At 43.0% G+C, this 18,113-nt stretch overlaps 2 protein-coding genes across 2 annotated transcripts; one reads left to right on the top strand and one right to left on the bottom strand.

Annotated features, from left to right (window-relative positions):
- Nucleotides 1–252: 252 nt before the first annotated feature.
- LOC115514896 (HLA class II histocompatibility antigen, DP alpha 1 chain) lies at nt 253–4,668 on the bottom strand. The gene is given in 5 exon segments (XM_032593332.1): nt 253–279; nt 282–403; nt 625–906; nt 1,285–1,530; nt 4,569–4,668. Coding segments are annotated over 5 exon segments (777 nt in total).
- Nucleotides 4,669–6,872: 2,204 nt separating this feature from the next.
- On the top strand, nt 6,873–17,999 carry LOC115513305 (HLA class II histocompatibility antigen, DP beta 1 chain). Its single transcript, XM_032593333.1, has 3 exons — nt 6,873–6,972; nt 16,552–16,821; nt 17,719–17,999. The coding sequence occupies exons 1-3, from the start codon at nt 6,873–6,875 to the stop codon at nt 17,997–17,999; spliced, it is 651 nt and encodes a 216-aa protein (XP_032449224.1).
- The last annotated feature ends 114 nt before the right edge of the window (nt 18,000–18,113 follow it).

Here is an 18,113-nt window from a genome sequence, read left to right on the forward strand (position 1 = left end):
ATGGGGAAATAATGGTATCAACCTCCAAACATAAATGAATACATAAGAAGCCTATAGAATAGAGCTTAGTAAATAGTAAGCAACTCAACTAATGTTCTTTATCATTGTATTATTTTAATCTAGGTCAGTGATTCTGAAATGCAAAGTTCTCAAAGAACCCCTGTTGAAGTGTTTCTCCTTCCCACCCACTACCCATACCATGTTGCCTCCTCTTTTGCACTGTGTCCCTAGTACCCCCAGCTCTGGGATAACTCACAGGGGCCCCTGCACCCAGGGATGTTGTCGGGCCTCCTGGTCTTCAGGATGATGGTGCCAGTGATGATGCCCGCCACGCCCACCACCAGGCCCAGGGCACAGACCACAGTCTCCATTGTCTCAGGCACCTCGATAGGCTCCTGGGCCTCTGGGGCACAAAGGAAAAACAAGAGTTAGAAAGTGCAGAGAGCAGGAGCTGGCCTCAGGTTTGGCGGTATAAAGAGTTAGAAACAATGAGACCACCGGTGAAATTTGGATAAAGTGGCAATAAAACACATGGGATTAAGAAAAGCAGGAGCTGTGGAAAGATGGATCCTGGAAATAGAGAGGGTATCAGGACAGTGCTGGCAAAAGGAGGGGGCTCCATACCCCAGTGCTGAAGGAGCGGCTGGTCCAGGCCCCAGTGCTCCACCTTGCAGTCATAGACATCTTCAGCCGTGGGAATGAAGGTCAGGTAGTGGAACTTGTGGAACCTGAATTCTGTGCTAGGCAGGAAGATGCTCTCAGCCACACCTTTGGTGACCGTCTGCCCATTGCACAGCCATGTGACATTGAGCACAGGTGGGAAGAATTTGTCCACATGGCAGATGAGGGTGTTGGGCTGTCCAAGCTCCACAGGCTCCTTGGGAAACACGGCCACCTCAGGTGGCTCTGAGAAAGGACAGAACCTGGTGAATCTGCTGCCTTTGGCTGTATCTCAAAGGACCCCACCACCCCACCACCTATATTCTCCAGGTTAGGGGCCACCTCCCTCAGGCTGACCCTTTGCCCCCCACAGGCTTCCAGGTCAAAGTCATAGCTTCTCATACTCCTGACTGGCCTCCTTCAGCCTTCTTTTTCTTCAATAAAAAGAAAATGTCTCCTTCGATGACATAACCACCCAGCTTTGTGAGCTGAATACTGTTCACTCACAGGGAGAGAGAGGTTCATTCATGAGTGGACATCTAGGTCTCCCATTCTCTATGCAGCAGATGGGCTCTCCCATCCCTGCAGTTGGGTAGTAGAGAAATAAGCAAGAGCAAGCAGTACCATTTGTGGCCCTGGTGTGGTTGGACCGTTGGATCAGAGTGTTCAGGTTCTTCTTTGCTGTGACAATGTCAGCAATACCCTTCCAAGCATCAAAGTTGAAGGCATGAATAAACTCTGGCAGATGCCAGATGGTCTCCTTCTTATCCAGATCCACATAGAACTGCTCATCCTCATCAAACTCAAACATGTACTCTCCAGAGGGTCTGTGTGTCTGGACAAACTGGACATATGTTGACACGTGGCCCACTGCACGAAGAGGAAGAAGGGAGATTGAAGAACAGGTGACTATGTAAGAAAGTAAACAGAACACAGGAAGCAAGGAGATAAGGAAATAGTAATAACATGAAGGAAGAACACAGAAAATGAGAAATGCAAACTGAAAGAAAAGAAATGGGAAGAAACAATGAGAGATATGACTTACTGAAAATTCAGGTTGTTTCCCTTTATTCCAGAAAATTTAAGCATCCATCACTCCAGTACAAGAATAATCACAATGAACACAATAATAAGGTAATATTTATGGAGAACTTACTATGCATTCAATTTATTCTTTGCAACTTCATACCCCCAGGTAAAGCATTCTTTTGCATATTAGGGACCTGCCCACAGAGGTTAAATAACTAGCCCAAGTTAGCACAATTCATGCTGAAAGGAAGATGGAATCATCCACTCCATCCACACCCACAACATCTCAGAAGCCTTGCAGAAAAGACATATAAAGTTAATGATAAAGTCACAGAGTGGGGTGGGAGAAAGGGGAGAGTGGAATAAAAATCTTCTGGAGTGGAAAATTTTTTAAATTGTGAAGGAAATGAAAAGACGTCCAGAGTCTTGGTGCTACTTACAGACTTCTAGTTACTGTTTTAGCTTTACATGATGGTAGATCATGTAACCTTGTCCACAACACCTTCATTTAAGGCATTTTAAATTTTCAAGTATTATCATTCACACAGCATTCACAAATTTTCTTGTTGACTTTATGTTTTTAAGGGTAGTTTCCACTGGAAATAATAGTTGTTGCGTTTGAAACACCTATGGCATAGCATCTTAGTTTTACCTGATGTGTAAGAAACAACAAAAAGTTATACAATAACAAAAAATCTATTGGTATTACAGTAAAACAATAAAAATGAGACAGTTTGGGGCTAAGAAAAGGAATTAGGAGGAAGTGACGCTCCAGGGCTCACTGGTCTAGCATCCGAATCAAAGATTCAAAGAGTATCCCTGCAGCTCCAACACAAGAACTAATCCTCTCCTTGGATGCTTCTAGTGACAGGATTCATTGTCTCATGCAAATGCTTGGGGACATCCACTGAATTTAGTGACTACAAAATCCTCACCTACAGAAAAGAAGATAAAAGAAAAAGAAAGAAGAAAACATACAGGGAACAGACATGGCTACCCGGACATAGTTTGTTCATCCTAAGATATCTCATTTGTATTGTTTTTGCAAAGTCTTAAAACTAAAGGTCTGTGCATTGTGAAGCAAATTATATTCTTACAGATGTTCACTTTCATTCAGTCAAAAAAAGCCTTAATGTGAACCTTGACTCTCTAGGCATTAAGGCTATAACTCAAAAGACATGGTCCTTGTCCTCAAGCTGAGATCGAAAGAATGAGAGAGACAAAGACGATTCATATATATGTGGTCATCACTACTGCATTATCACAGGGTACATACAGGTGCTGCTTGGGAGCAAATGGAGAGCATTAAAATGAGATTGAAGTAAGGCTTCCTAGAGATGGTTTTTATGTGAGGTTAGCAGAGACAGAGAGAAGTGGTGTCTCTAGCAGAAGACGTAGGAGCAGAGAGGCATGGAACTTCTTGGAGGGTCGGAGGGTGCTACGGCAGCTCGGAGGATATGGAGAGCTTACTTTAGGACCTGCCTTGTATGATAATTGCAGGTGTTTGAATTTGATCCAGAGCCCCTGGAAAATCATTGAAGGGTCTTCAGAGAGTAACACAATCAGATTTGTACATGAAGGTGGCAGCTATAAGGATGATAGATTAGAGGAGGCTCGTTTGTAAGCAAGACCAGTAGGACTCTTCAGCAATCAGGTGGCAAGTGATGAGGGTGTAGATAGGGCATTAACATGGGGTAAGAAGAAGGGAGGATGGATTTGAATGACACTGAAGAGATGAGAAGCCACAGGACTCAGTAAGTACTGTGGTGGAAACAGGGATATGAAGGAGTCCAAAATATCCAAGCAACATGGAGAATTGTGGCATCAGTGACTGAAAAAGTAATGAAGGACAAGGAAGTGGTTGAGAGAAGAAAAAGTGTTCTTTGGGGGACATAATGAGTTTGAATTTCTGGGTGACCAAGTGGAGTTGATTTGAGAGCAGTTGAAATAATGGATGGATCTCAGGCTAGACTGGGCCGGTGACATAGACTAGGAGTCCTCATGGTAGGTGAAGTTAAAAGCTTGGATTGAGTCACCCAAGAAGTGTACAAAGTCATCATAGTAGGGTCGGAGTGTGTGGTTCTGCGTCCTGGCAACAAATATGGACATTCAAAAAAGAGGCTGGGGGCACCTGTCTGGCTCAGTTGAAAGAGCATGTGACTCTTGATCTCGGGGTCATGAGTTCAAACCCCACGCTGGGTGTAGAAATCACTTGAATAAATGTTTTTAAAAAGAGGCTGTAAAGGAGACGACTGAGTGGGAAGAAAACAAGGAAGAAGTGTGCTCCTCAAGAACAAGAGAAAAATTCCAGGAAGGAGGAAGTGGTCATGTTGCAAATATTACTAGTGACACAGGTAAGATCCACACGGACAAGTGACTACTGGTTTTCATTGTAGGGAGACCACTAGTGGCCCCACTGAGAGCAGCATCAGATGTGAGGAGACAAAAGGGAGAATGCAGTGGGCTGAGGACTGAGTGAAGCAGGGGAAAGTCCAAAATAGGCATTGCAGACTCCAATTTCAAGAAGTTTACCTCTGAAATTTAAGAGAGACACACAGATTGTCCAGAAGACACAGAGCCATGGCTCTTCACTCATCCACACTGTGACATGGAGCTCATGAGACATGTTCTCTGCCTTTTAATTTCTAGGTTGAGAATAATAAATGCACTCCTGCAAAAGCTGTTGTGAAAATGAAATGAGAGTTGGCACTTGGTCAGGTTCAATAAACACTGGTTCTTGCTGCTGTCAGAAAGAAAAAAGCAGAACACCTCATACAAGAGGAAGAAGGAGGAAGGGGAGAAACAGGAGAGAAAACAGCACCTGTGGGCTACAAATCTCCTTATAGTCCACACCCTTTCTGGCCCACCAGAGCACTCACCCTTGATGGCCCCAGTTCCATGGGGGCTCAGAAGGGCAGCCAGGGAGATGACTCGCAGGATCATGACTTGGGTCTGGCGCCTTATGTCTTCAAGGTGCATCTGCAGTGACCGCTGTGAACCAGCCTGTGAAGAGAGAATGAGGTAGTGCAGGGCAGGGCAGAGTTCTGAATCCAGGACTTACTTCCCTATCCTGTTGAGGGAGAAGGGGTGGAGGTGAAACAGCTCAACCAGAAAATGTCAGAAGAGGCATCTCTGGCCAGGAAAGAAAATGATAGAACCACTGGGAGAGGAAGGGGGAGAGCTGTCAGGATGAAGGTGGCCCGGAAAGTCCCAACCTCTGTGGGATTTGGGAATAAGAGAAAGAAAACTAATGAAGAGACATCATAACCATCTTCCTCTTTGCCTGGCTGGCTCAGTCAATAACAGCATGCTACTCTTAATCTCAGGGTTGTGAGTTCAAGCCCCACATTGGGCATGGATCCTACTTAAGGTCACTCCATAGTGAACACCATCCCCCTTGCATGGACGTGTTCTGGGACAGCACAAGTCCTAAGCAGTGTGTTAACCATTTAGAAGGTTAGACTGTCGATCCCAGAACTCAGAATTAGTCCTGGGAGCTGTACCGGCAGTCACTCAAGATGTGTGGTGTGTATTTTCTCCTCTCAGCAGTTCTGTAGATCTTAGAAGTAAAAAGGGGATTGACTAAGGGTCTCTGGGTTATACCAGATAAGGCATGGAAGTAACTGTACCACTTTATACAAATTACTTGGCCTTTCTGGGCCACAGTTTCTTCATTTTTGAAATGGAGATGGTAGCACTTGTGTATCAGTAATTCTGTGAGGGTGACATGGGAGCATCCATATAAAATGCTTCAGAAAGTTACAGATCTGAGAGTTTTGAATAGACCAATGAAGTTATCAAAGACCATTCTTTTTTTTTTCAGTTCAACATATGTATATACTTTTGGTAACTTTTAAACACCAAATAATCCCAACAGACAATACAGATAGTTCCTGAAATATACTCCCCCAGAACACACAACCTAAAAAGACAATGACAAAACAAATACAATTTCCAACTAATGTATTAAGTCCTTAAATAAAGTGCTGATGAACTGAATAAAGGCAGATAAAATTATTTAAGGTTTCTATTAGGAAATTGTTCCTGATACATTATAGCAAAGCATCAGGCCCTTTCTGCTACTTCCTGCCTTTTTTTAAAAACCCACTGTGACTTACTGCTTCTCATGTAGAATGGAAATTATTATGTCATTGGTTTATTGTGAGATCTAATTGGGATGATACTCAGAATTTGTGAATCTCTTAAAACAAAGCCTTGCACATAGTAAGGGATCAAGAAATGTTAATTATTACAATGCAGGACTAGTTCAGAACACATGAAATTCTTTATCAAATGCAAAGTATTATTTGCTCCACTAATATAAATTCTGTAATTTTAACAATAAACACTAGAGGAACTTTCTGTAGATCCACCCTCCTTTATTGTAGCTCCAAACCCCTCTATAATAAAACAACACGTCAGAGAAAGATGTACCATTAGACTTAATGTGAAATGATTAGGGAAATTGTCCTTAACAGTAACATTTAAATGTTTAACATTTAAATAAAGGTGCCTTATATCACCACATTCTATATGAAGAGGAAATAAAAGAGTGACAACTAGAAATGAAGCAATTAAGTATTTTTTGCTTTCTGCTTATCTGCCTGGAAACATCAAACAATTCCTCTAAAATTACCAAAGGTATATATAAAAATTATCAAAGGCATAAAATGGTACACATAATATCATTTGATAACAAATGAATTCTTGTATGATACTAAGAATCAACATGAAGTTTTAAAGAAAAGTTATCCATTCACAAAAGTCACTACCCATAAAAAATACAAGATAACTTCAATGACATATTTCAAAACAATATCATTAAGAGGAAGATGATTTGATTTTTTAATTTTAAATAGGGGATGGTGTTCACCATGGAGGGGGAACAATGTTCCTAGGGAGGAAAATATATAAAATAATCAAGCTTTATGGCTAGCCAGTTGCTCAAAATGAGAATCTCTCTCCTTATACTGTATTCAGTGAATCTTACACCTTAAAGAATCATGTGCTTTGCCCCAAACTTCTGTCTGGTGAGTGACAATTCCTGATTATTGGTTCCTTTTTCAGAATCTGGCCATTCCTAGAGGCTATAGAAGGCTGTCCAAGCTCTCTGATATCCCATTGAGTGAGAACTGCTCTGACTGCAAATATCTCAGCCCCCATCCTTTCTCCCAGGCTCCAGGATGGTGGTCCTGAGGGTCCCTGGGGCCCCGGGGATGGCAGCTCTCATGATGTCCTTGATGATGCTGAGCTCCCCTTTGGTTCAGAGCAGAGACACCCCAGGTAAGTGCAGAGCTGCTATTCTTGGAGAACCTCCCCTCAGGGAAATGATCTTAGGGGGGCCTTCCATATGGGCCCACTCCCTGAGGAAGGCTTTGGGGCTCTGACATCGTGCAGAGCTGCTAGTCTCACCAGAGAGAAAAGGAAATCAAGGGACAATGGTACCTGGTGATCTGGAGTGATTTGGAGGGACAAGTTTCTCACAGAGGGATCATCAAAATGGCATTTCAACATCAAAGATCAGAAAGGGGAAATTATGGTTAGTTTGCATTGTCCACAATCTGAAGATCTCTCTATCGAATCAGTGCTCCAGGTAGGCGCTCCAGAACCTAGGTGCTGGTAGGTTCTGTGGAAGGATCCGTAGAACCAGGCAAGAACCCTCATTCCATGACCATTGTTGGCCAGGGCAGCAGAAGAGGGTGACGGGCACAAGCTATGGTTAAGGCCAGCAGGATACCAGTTGCAGCTGTCCCTCACATCAGGAGTCGGGTCAGGGCACATCAGGACAGAGCCAGAGAAGAAGTGAGAAACAGGAAATGGCCTTTTCTAGTTCTGATTCACCACCATGTGTGATAGAAAGGTCAATCTGTTTATGTTAAAATTTCTCAGCCTCTTCATCCCCATCCATAAGGCCAGCCCCACTTCCTCCTGAGGATCAGGTACTATGGGGCTCTTTCCTCAATTTCCAGAGGTAGTAGCATCTGAAACTCCCAAATCCATCTGCTCAGACTCCATCCCGATATACCCATTTCTCAGATAGAGGGAAGAGAAAATTTCAGACATTTATGACTCAGACGGACAGAGAGTTGGACAGGGCATCTCAGCCATGCACGTGTGCTTGCACATAAGAGAAGAAATGGAGAAGCGAGAATCCTAGACTGCTGGAGGGGCTGTGGAAGTAGCTGGTGAGATGGGACAGTGTCCCACAGGACGTGAGAGGAGAGGCATCACCATTCTGGTGTGGTGGGTAGTGATAGCGGTGGACGTTGACATGAGTACATTTGAAATCAGGTCTGGGGTCTGCTTTGGAGTGAACAGAGAGTGGTGGGTGGTGGGAGGGGTGGGGTGAAGGGGAGAAGCCAGTGGGTTCAGACATAAGAGGAACAAATGGAATTTCCCTGCCCTGCAAGAGAGACCACTGGGGGGTGGGAGCAAGTGGACCCAGAGCTCTTGGCACAGTTTTGATGCTGAGGAACTCACTGCTGGGTGAAATGTGGAGTCTAGGAAACTTGGACCCAATGGGCCCGGGCATATTCCTCCATTTCCTTCATATGCTTCCAATTCCTCGGGGTTTCCTCAACTTCCAACAGAGCAGAAATAAAAAGAGAGAAAAGGGGAGAACCTCACTTAACGGGACCTGGGTGACACTGAGATTGTTGAGAAAATACTAGTGCCTATTGGATCATGAAGAAAATTGTGGAGAAAGGAAGCATCCAACTCATGGATGAAACAGCTCTAAGAGCCGCTTGAAACATCCTCTATTCAGGGCATTCTCCATCCTGGCATTTAGGCCCTGGGACTCCGGCCTACCACACACCTGGGCAGCAGAAGACACCTGGGGATTTAAGCTTTTGTTTACTCCCCTTCTTCTGCCTCCCTTTCCCAAGTGAAAGAAGAGGTGGAAAGAAAAGCTATCAGTACTGTTAATAAAAGCTCCTTTTCAAGCATTAATGTCGTGCTTCAAAGGGCAGCTCCTTTTGAGCCATTCTGAACAAACCAGGCTCTCTCCCTCATTTCTCTCTGTCTCCCCATAATCTACCCCATCACAGCTTGACAAGGGGAAGAGCTCTAGCCTCCAGTGACCAGGGCCAGACTCTATGCTCTAGGTTTTATTTATATCATTTTATTGAGTTTTAAATTAAATCAAAGTAGTCCTTCAAGGTAAAAAAAATAATAATGATAACAACATCCTTTTTTATAGGTAAAAAAGTTGAGACTCTGAGAAGTTAATTACTTGCCCAAGGCCACACAGCTGGTCTGTGGACATCTTTACTGCCCTGTCCACATTGCCTTCCTTATATCCTATAGTAATTACATAGTCTTAATATGTCCTATTCTGAAAGGATGATTTCTTTTATGCCAGAACTCTTCTAGCTCTACTCTAGAAAATTCAGATGTTTTCAAGAGTTTTACAAACTCTGTGATACTTTTCAAATACACATACAAGACAGTTTCGAGAGACCCTTTGTATGACATTTGTCTGCTTTGAAAACAAGATCTCATTATGGGAAAAAGAAAGTCAATTGCTTTACTTTAAAAAAAATTTTTTTTTAACTCCAGTACAGTTAACATGCAGTGTTATATTAGTTTCAGGTGTACAATATAGTGATTCAGCAATTCTATATATTACTCAGTGCTCATCAAGGTAAGTGTACTCTTTAATCCCCTTCACCTGTTTCACCCATCCCCCCATCCACCTTCCCTCTGATAACCATCGTTTGTTCTCTATAGTTAAGAGTCATTTCTTGGTTTGTCTCTTTTTTCCCTTTATTTGTTTTGTTTCTTAAATTCCATATATGACTGAAATCACATGGTATTTGTCTTTCTCTGACTGACTTATTTCACTTAGCATTATACTGTAGCTCCATCTATGTCATTGCAAATGGCAAGATTTCATTCTTTTTTATGGCTGAATGACATTCCATTGTATCTATACACCACATCTTCTCTATCCATTCATCTATCGATGGACACTTGGACTGCTTCCATAATTTGGCTATTATAAACAATGCTGCATTAAACACAGGGGTGCACATATCCTTTTGAATTAGTGTTTTCATATTCTTTGGGTACATAGCCAGCAATGCAATGAGTAGATTCTTATTTCTATTTTTAACTTTTTACTATTTCTGTTTTTAATTTTTTGAGCACTCTCCATACTGTTTTCCACAGTGGCTGCACCAGTTTGCATTCCCACCAACAGTCATAGCAGCATTTTTCTAGAGAAGTCTTCTGAGGCAAGGAAAATAAAGCAAAAACAAACCATTGGGACTACATCAAAATTTTTTTAAGTCAATTGCTTTAAAAAAAGAAAGCATTGCAACCACTACTGAGAACTAGCAGAACCGTGTTCTGATTGAAAAACAGGTGGGGAAACCTCTTAGTGGAACAGGGAATGGAGTTGGATGTGGGGGAGGAGAGCAGGCAGGGCAGGTAGAAGATAGATACCACAGACTCCAAACTGGATGGGGCCAGGGGCTCAGAGGCTGAGAGGGCAGAGCATAGAGCAAGAAGACAGGCTCAGGAGACTGAGAGAAATGAAGTGCTCCTGTGGCACAGCCACTAAAAGTCAAATGGGGCTCCCTGAGGCTTGTGTGGTGGCTCCTGAGGCTACTCTTCCTCTTCCCTGCCTGAGCAACCAGTTGAGCAACTTCAAACTGGGACACATGGAGCCCTGAGGAAGGACAAGGACTCTGAAGAGACCACCCAAATCAACTCTAGTCATCTCTGCAGTGACAGAGACAATGGCCAGACCCCCCCCACACACACACACACACCCTTCTCTGACACTTAGGAGGGCCTGTTAAGGCCCCTTGACAGCCACTCAGAGAGGGTCTTGAGCAGAAGGAGAAGCTTCATCTGGAGCTGGGCTCCCCGAGCTCAACCCTGAACTGACATGGTGAGCCTCGTGTTGACGTGCTCTTCAAACATCCTTTACTTCTGCCACTGTGCCGCATTGCCCTCATTTCTGTGGTCTGGGAAGTTGTGCCATAAATTCATTCTGGAGTTTCCATTGATGATACATTTTAAGTCACATAGAGAAGCTGCAATTTAAAGACTCCTTCAATAGACAATTGTGGACCCCCAGTTAGATTCCAGGCAGCCAGTAATGTATAATCAACTCTTTGCTGACCAGCATTATGCTGATAACAAAACCAGACAAAGACAACACAAGAAAAGAAAACTGCAGGCCAATATCCATAATGAATATATATTCAAGATCCTCAAAAGAGGGGCACCTGGGTGGCTCAATGGGTTAAGCATCCAACTCTTGGTTTTGGCTCATGTCATGATCTCATGGTTGGTGGGCTTGAGTTCCGTGTTTGGCTCTGCACTGACAGCACAGAGCCTGATTGGGATTCTCTCTTTCTCCTTCTCTCTCTACCCCTCTCCCTACATGCTCATACTCTCTCTCTCTTTCTTAAAATAAATAAATAAATATGTAAACATGTTTTAAAGATCCTCAAAAGAATACAAGCAAACCATATTCAACAGCATACTAAAGGAATTATACACCATGACTAAGTGGGACACATCCCTGGGATGCAAGGATAGTTGAACATAAACAAATCAATCAGTGCGATACACCACATTAATAAAACAAAAAGGAAAAACAATACATGATCATCTCAACAGCCACAGAAAAAAACATTTGAGAAAGTTTGGCACCCATTCACAATTAGACTCTCAACAAAATAAGTTTGGAGGGAACTCAAACTCAACACAGTAAAGGTCATATATGAAAAGCCCACAGCCTACCTTATCAATGGAGAAAAACTGAGAGTTTTCCAAGATCTGGTTCAAGGCAAGGATATCCACTCTTGCCTCTTCTTTGCAACATAGTTATGGAAGTCCTGGCCAGAACAATTAGACAAGAAAAAGACATAAAAGATATCCGAACCAGAAACAGAGAAGTAGAATTATCTCTGTGGATGACAAGCTCATATAGACAGAAAACCCCAAAGACTCAAAAAACAAAAAAACAATTAGAACTTTTCAAAAAATTCAGTAAAGTTGCAAGATGTTAAGTTAACATACAAACATCAATCACCTTTCTATATACAGACAATGAACTGTCTGAATAGAAGTTTAGAAAACAATCACACTCACAATAGCAACCAAAAGTGTAAAATACTTAGGAATAAACTTTACCAAAGAGGTGAAAGACATGTACACTGGAAATTACAAAACATTGGCAAAAGAAATCAAAAAAGACTGGACTGGAAGAATATTCATAGTACCCAAAATGATCTACAGATTCCATGCCATCCTTTTCAAAACCCCAATAATATTCTTGATGGAAATAGAACAAAATAACTCTAAAATTCATATGGAATCACAAAAGATCCTGAATGATCAAAGCAATCCTGAGCAAGAAGAACAAAGCATCACATTTCCTGATTTCAAAATATATTACAAAGCTACAGTGATTAAAACAGCATAATCTATGGGGCGCCTGGGTGGCTCAGTCGGTTAAGCAGCCGACTTCGGCTCAGGTCATGATCTCGCCATCTGTGAGTTCGAGCCCCGCGTCGGGCTCTGTGCTGACAGCTCAGAGCCTGGAGCCTGTTTCAGATTCTGTGTCTCCCTCTCTCTGACCCTCCCCCATTCATGCTCTGTCTCTCTCTGTCTCAAAAATAAATAAACGTTAAAAAAAATTTTTTTTAAACAGTATAATCTAAGGTGCCTGGGTGGCTCTGTCGGTTAAGCATCCAACTCTTAATTTCAGCTCAGGTCATGATCTTAGGGTTTGGGGGTTTCAGCCCCATGTCGCGCTCTGTGCTGTTAGCGCTTAGGATTCTCTCTCTCCCTCTCTCTGCCCCTCCCTTGTTCTCTCTCTCTCTCTCTCTCTCTCAAAATAAATGAATAAAGTTTTAAAAAAAAACAGTATGATACTGACATAAATACAGACGTATAGAGCAGTGGACCATAATGGCCCAGAAATAAATCCACACATCTACAGTCAACTTATACTCAACAAGAATGCCAAGAACATACAATGGGGAAAAGATAGTCTTCAATAAATGATACTGAGGAAACTGGATATCCACATGCATAATAATAAAATAGGATGCTTATCTCACACCATATATAAAAATCAACTCAAAATGATTAAAGACTGGGGCGCCTGGGTGGCGCAGTCGGTTAAGCGTCCGACTTCAGCCAGGTCACGATCTCACGGTCCGTGAGTTCGAGCCCCGCGTCGGGCTCTGGGCTGATGGCTCAGAGCCTGGAGCCTGTTTCCGATTCTGTGTCTCCCTCTCTCTCTGCCCCTCCCCCGTTCATGCTCTGTCTCTCTCTGTCCCAAAAATAAATAAACGTTGAAAAAAAAAATGATTAAAGACTTAAATGTAAAATCTGAAATTATAAAACTTCTGGAAGAAAACATACAGGAAAACCTTCTTGACATTGGTTTGAGCAATGATTTTTTGGACATGACATCAAAAGTACCAGCAACAAGCAAAAACAGACAAACAAAATTGCATTAAACTAACAAGCAACTTACTAAATTTACTAAGTTTATTTTCAAAGTACAGGAACTCATGTAACTCAATAGAAAACAAACAAACAAAAAACTGATTAAAAAAAACAGCAAAGGACCTGAATAGACATTTCTCCAAAGAAGACATACGGTTAGCCAACATGTATATGAAAAAGTACTCAACTTTACTAATTATCAGGGAAATGCAAATCAAAACCACCATAAGATACCATCTCACACCTGGTAGAATGGCTAGTATCAAAAGATGGAAGAAGATTAATGATTCTAGGATGTGGAGAAAAGAGAACTCTGCACGCTGCTGGTGGGGATATAAGTTGGTGCAGCCATTATGGAAAACAGTATGGAGGCTCCTCAAAAAAATTAAAAATAGGAGTGCATGGGTGGCTCCATTGATTGAGTGTCCGACTCTTGATTTCAACTCAGGTCATGATCCCAGAGTCCGATGAGTATGGAGCCTGCTTAAGATTCTCTCTCTCTCTCTCTCTCTCTCTCTCTCTCTCCCTCTGCCCTCTCTCCTGCTCACACTCTCTTGCTCTCTAAATTAATTAAGTAATTAAGTAAGCAAATAAGTAAAATTAGAACTACCATATGATCCAAGATCCAACAATCCCACTTCTGGGTATATATCCAAAAGAAATGAAATCTGGATTTTGAAAAGATATCTGCACTTCCATGTTCACGTCAGCATTATTCACATAGCCAACATACAGACACAACTTAAATGTCCATGGACAGATGAATGAATAAAGAAAATGTGGCGTATACACACAGCAAAATAGTCTTCAGCCTCTAACAAGAAGGAAATCCTGACATTTGCAACAACATGGCTGAATCTGTAGGACGTTACGCTCAGTGAAACGGGCCGGATGTAGAAAGACAAATACTGCATGATCCTACTTGTATGTGAAATCTAAAATAGTCAAATCCATAGAAGTGGTTACCAGGGGTTAGGGGAGGTGAAAATGGGGAGGTATTTTTCAAGGAGTACTAAGTTTTATGCAAGATGAGTTAAGTTCTAGAGAACTATGTACAGCAATGTGTCTATAGTTGACAGTATCATATTGTGTACTTGAAATTTAAGAAGGTAGATCTTGAGTGTTTTCACTACAAAAAAAAGAAAAAAAGGTAACTGGTAACTGTATGAGATGGTGAATATGCCATTTGGCTTGTGACTATTTCAAAATGTACACGTGTATCAGGCCATCAGCCTTTATCATGATTTTTTAAATTTTAGAGAGAGAGAAAGCATGCACAAGTGGGGGAGAGGGGGAGAGGAGGTGGATTGAGAAAGAGAGAGAGAGAGAGAGAGAGAGAGAGAGAGAATCCCAAGCAAGCTCCATGTTCAGCCTGGAGGCCGGTGGGGCTTGATCCCACAACCCTGGGATCATGACCTGAGCCGAAATCAAGAGTCGGACGTTCAACCAATTGAGCCACCCAGGCACCCCTATGTGGTTTTTTATCATCAAATATACGTCAATAAAACTGGAAACATATTTTAAAAAACAAAATCAATTATCTGCCCATTCTCTGATTCATAAGTATTTACTAAGACTAAGGTTAGATGCTGTATACAGATACAAACAAAAGAGTAACTTGCTTTAAAATGTTCAAGTGTAAAGAACAGGATAAGACATGGGAAAAAAATCACATTGTCTGAGTGTCCCTAATGTGATCATTGTGATAAGATTCTAAAACACACAGAGAATGTACTCACCCATTCTTTTTTTTTTTTTAAGTTTATTTATTTATTTTGAGAGAGAGAGTAAGCAAGAGTGGGAGAAGGGCAGAAAGCGAGGAAAAGAGAGAATCCCAAATAGGCTCTGAGCTGTCAGCACAGATCCCCACATGGGGCTCGAACTCATGAACCACAAGATCATGACCTGAGCTGAAATCCAGAGTCAGATACTTAACCGACTGAGCCACCCAGGCGCCCCACACCCACCCATTCTAATGGGTTTCCTACATAGTTTTTGTTCCTATGCATTCTTTCAAAATATGTATTTCTCAGGGGCGCCTGGGTGGCGCAGTCGGTTAAGCGTCTGACTTCAGCCAGGTCACGATCTCGCGGTCCGTGAGTTCGAGCCCCGAGTCAGGCTCTGGGCTGACGGCTCAGAGCCTGGAGCCTGTTTCCGATTCTGTGTCTCCCTCTCTCTCTGCCCCTCCCCCGTTCATGCTCTGTCTCTCTCTGTCCCAAAAATAAATAAACGTTGAAAAAAAAAATTTAAAAAAAACAAAAAACAAAAAACAAAATATGTATTTCTCATGTGTCTATATATATATTTTTTAACATTTATTTTTGAGACAGAGAGAGACAGAGCATGAACAGGGGAGGGGCAGAGAGAGAGGGAGACACAGAATCTGAAACGGGCTCCAGGCTCTGAGCTGTCAGCACAGAGCCCGACACGGGGCTCGAACTCACGGACCGTGAGATCATGACCTGAGCCGAAGTCGGACGCTTAACTGACTGAGCCACCCAGGCGCCCCCCCATGTGTCTATATTTTTAACATTCCTACACAATGTTATAAAGTATATTGTTTTCTTTTTCTGTCACTCAGCATAATAACAATACGATCTGACAAGGGAGTGAAGAGTACAATCATTTGGTTTCTTCTAAGGGTTGCATAATATTCCACGGTGCACATGACAAGAGTTTAGGTATTTGCTGTCCCAGGGATGATCACACCGACTGATTTCTGCCAACTCCTCAGTTTCACAAATACTGCCACAGCCAGCAGCAGCCCCTAGCTGTCCCTTTATGGACCTGTGTGAACATTTTTGATGTCTAACAAGTTGTGGGAGTGCTGCATCATATGACATACATCTCTTCAATTTGACCGAGAGTCCCCTGAGTGCTATTCTGACCATCTGAGGCAGCTACACTCCATCAAGCAATATGTGAGTTTTCTCCATACCCCCAGGCACCAGTTTGGAACTATCCAACTCTCTAATTGTTCTGAGTCTGATAGATTTCAGTCTCATTTCCTTCTGAATTTTCGATTTTCTTTCCACTGATGAGCCACAGTCTGCCTTGCAAGTTTCCTCTCCTACAAATCCCCATCCCGCTCCTTACCTACTTCTCTATCACAGTCCTTTATTTTGCTTGTGTTTTAGGAGTTGCTTGTATATTTTAGATATGAGTCCCATGTCAATTGTAGGCATGGCGAGTCTATTCCTATTCCCTAGTAACTTCTTAGTGGTGCACTTTGCTTAACAGAAGTATTGAAATTTAATGTCATTCCTTTCATTCTATTTTTGCCTTGTGATTCAAATTTGCTCAAGAAATGCTTCCTCACCCCCCTATTCGTTATCACACTCAGCTATCCATTCTGATATTAACCTCATAGTCTACTCCTCATAGAGCTTTACCTCTACCAGAGGCGGAGTGTCTGCTACGAGTTGAACGGGACACACCGCTTCCTGGAACAATACGTGTACAACAGAGAGCTGTTCGTCCAGTTCGACAGTGACAGCGCCGCGGGGGTGTTTGTGGCGGAGTCTGAGCTGGGCCGAGAAACTGCCAAGAACTGGAACATCCAGAAGGAGTTCCTGGAGCTGAGACGGAGCGCCGTGGACACGGTGTGCAAGCACAACTTCGAGCTGGACGAGGGTTTCACGCTGCAGCGCAGAGGTGACGGGCAGGTGGGAAGGTGACGACTCTGGAAGGGGTGGGCTTGGGCAGCAGAGGAGAGGGCCCCCCCCCATCCGCCCCCGAGAGGCCACCCTACCCCGGCTCAGAGCCCGTCATGGTGCACAGGAGCCAAGATCAGTGCGGAAAGGGCCAGACTCCCTGCTAATTAAACACGAAAGAGCAAAGAACACTAGGTTTGTGGATCTGGCTACAAACTTTTTTTTTTTTTTTCAACGTTTATTTATTTTTGGGACAGAGAGAGACAGAGCATGAACGGGCGAGGGGCAGAGAGAGAGGGAGACACAGAATCGGAAACAGGCTCCAGGCTCTGAGCCATCAGCCCAGAGCCCGACGCGGGGCTCGAACTCACGGACCGCGAGATCGTGACCTGGCTGAAGTCGGACGCTCAACCGACTGCGCCACCCAGGCGCCCCTACAAACTTTTTTTTTTAATGAAAATATCAAACTGCAAAATCAAAGGAAATCTATTGACTGACTATAACCTGATTCCGAGATAATATTTGGCAGGATTATACATCCTTTTGAACAAGATGAGAAAATGTAAATTCAAGACATAGCCTGTTCAAACATTTCTGATCAAAAAATATTAGTTACTGTCTCTTACATTTCCAGCAAAAGTGTTAGCACCAACTTTGACCCTCTCCTGTTCTTCTTTGCTCTTTCTTTATTGGGTATGACAAGGTCATTCTTAGAACAACTGAATGTTTCATTCTGTTTTTCCTACTATGTGCTCCATCTTCTGCCTCTAAATACCTTAATAGATATGATTCACATTTAACATCTAAGAAGTCATTTTGGCAAAAAAAAAAAAAAATCGCTAAATGCACTGTTTTTGGTGGTCTCAGCTGTCATAACAAGATTCTTGTCCCCTCCTAGTCCAGCCTAACGTGAACGTCTCCCCCTCCAAGAAGGGGCACCTGCAGCACCACAACCTGCTTGTTTGCCATGTGTCAGATTTCTATCCCGGCCACATTCAAGTCCGCTGGTTCCTGAATGGACAGGAGGAAACAGCTGGGGTTTTATCCACTAACCCGATCCATAATGGAGACTGGACCTTCCAGATGCTGGTGATGCTGGAAATGACCCCCCAGCAGGGAGATGTCTACACCTGCCAGGTGGAGCACCCCAGCCTGGACGGTCCTGTCACCGTGGAGTGAGTTGCTCCCTGAACTCCAGGCTCTGAGGGCTTCTCATTCTGTCTTGTGTCACTCACTGTACACTGGGGTCACACCACCCCGTATTGTTCCTCATCAACCTAACCGCCATCTTTG

Source organism: Lynx canadensis, chromosome B2 (assembly GCF_007474595.2).
Source record: "Lynx canadensis isolate LIC74 chromosome B2, mLynCan4.pri.v2, whole genome shotgun sequence".
Classification (NCBI taxonomy): domain Eukaryota; kingdom Metazoa; phylum Chordata; class Mammalia; order Carnivora; family Felidae; genus Lynx; species Lynx canadensis.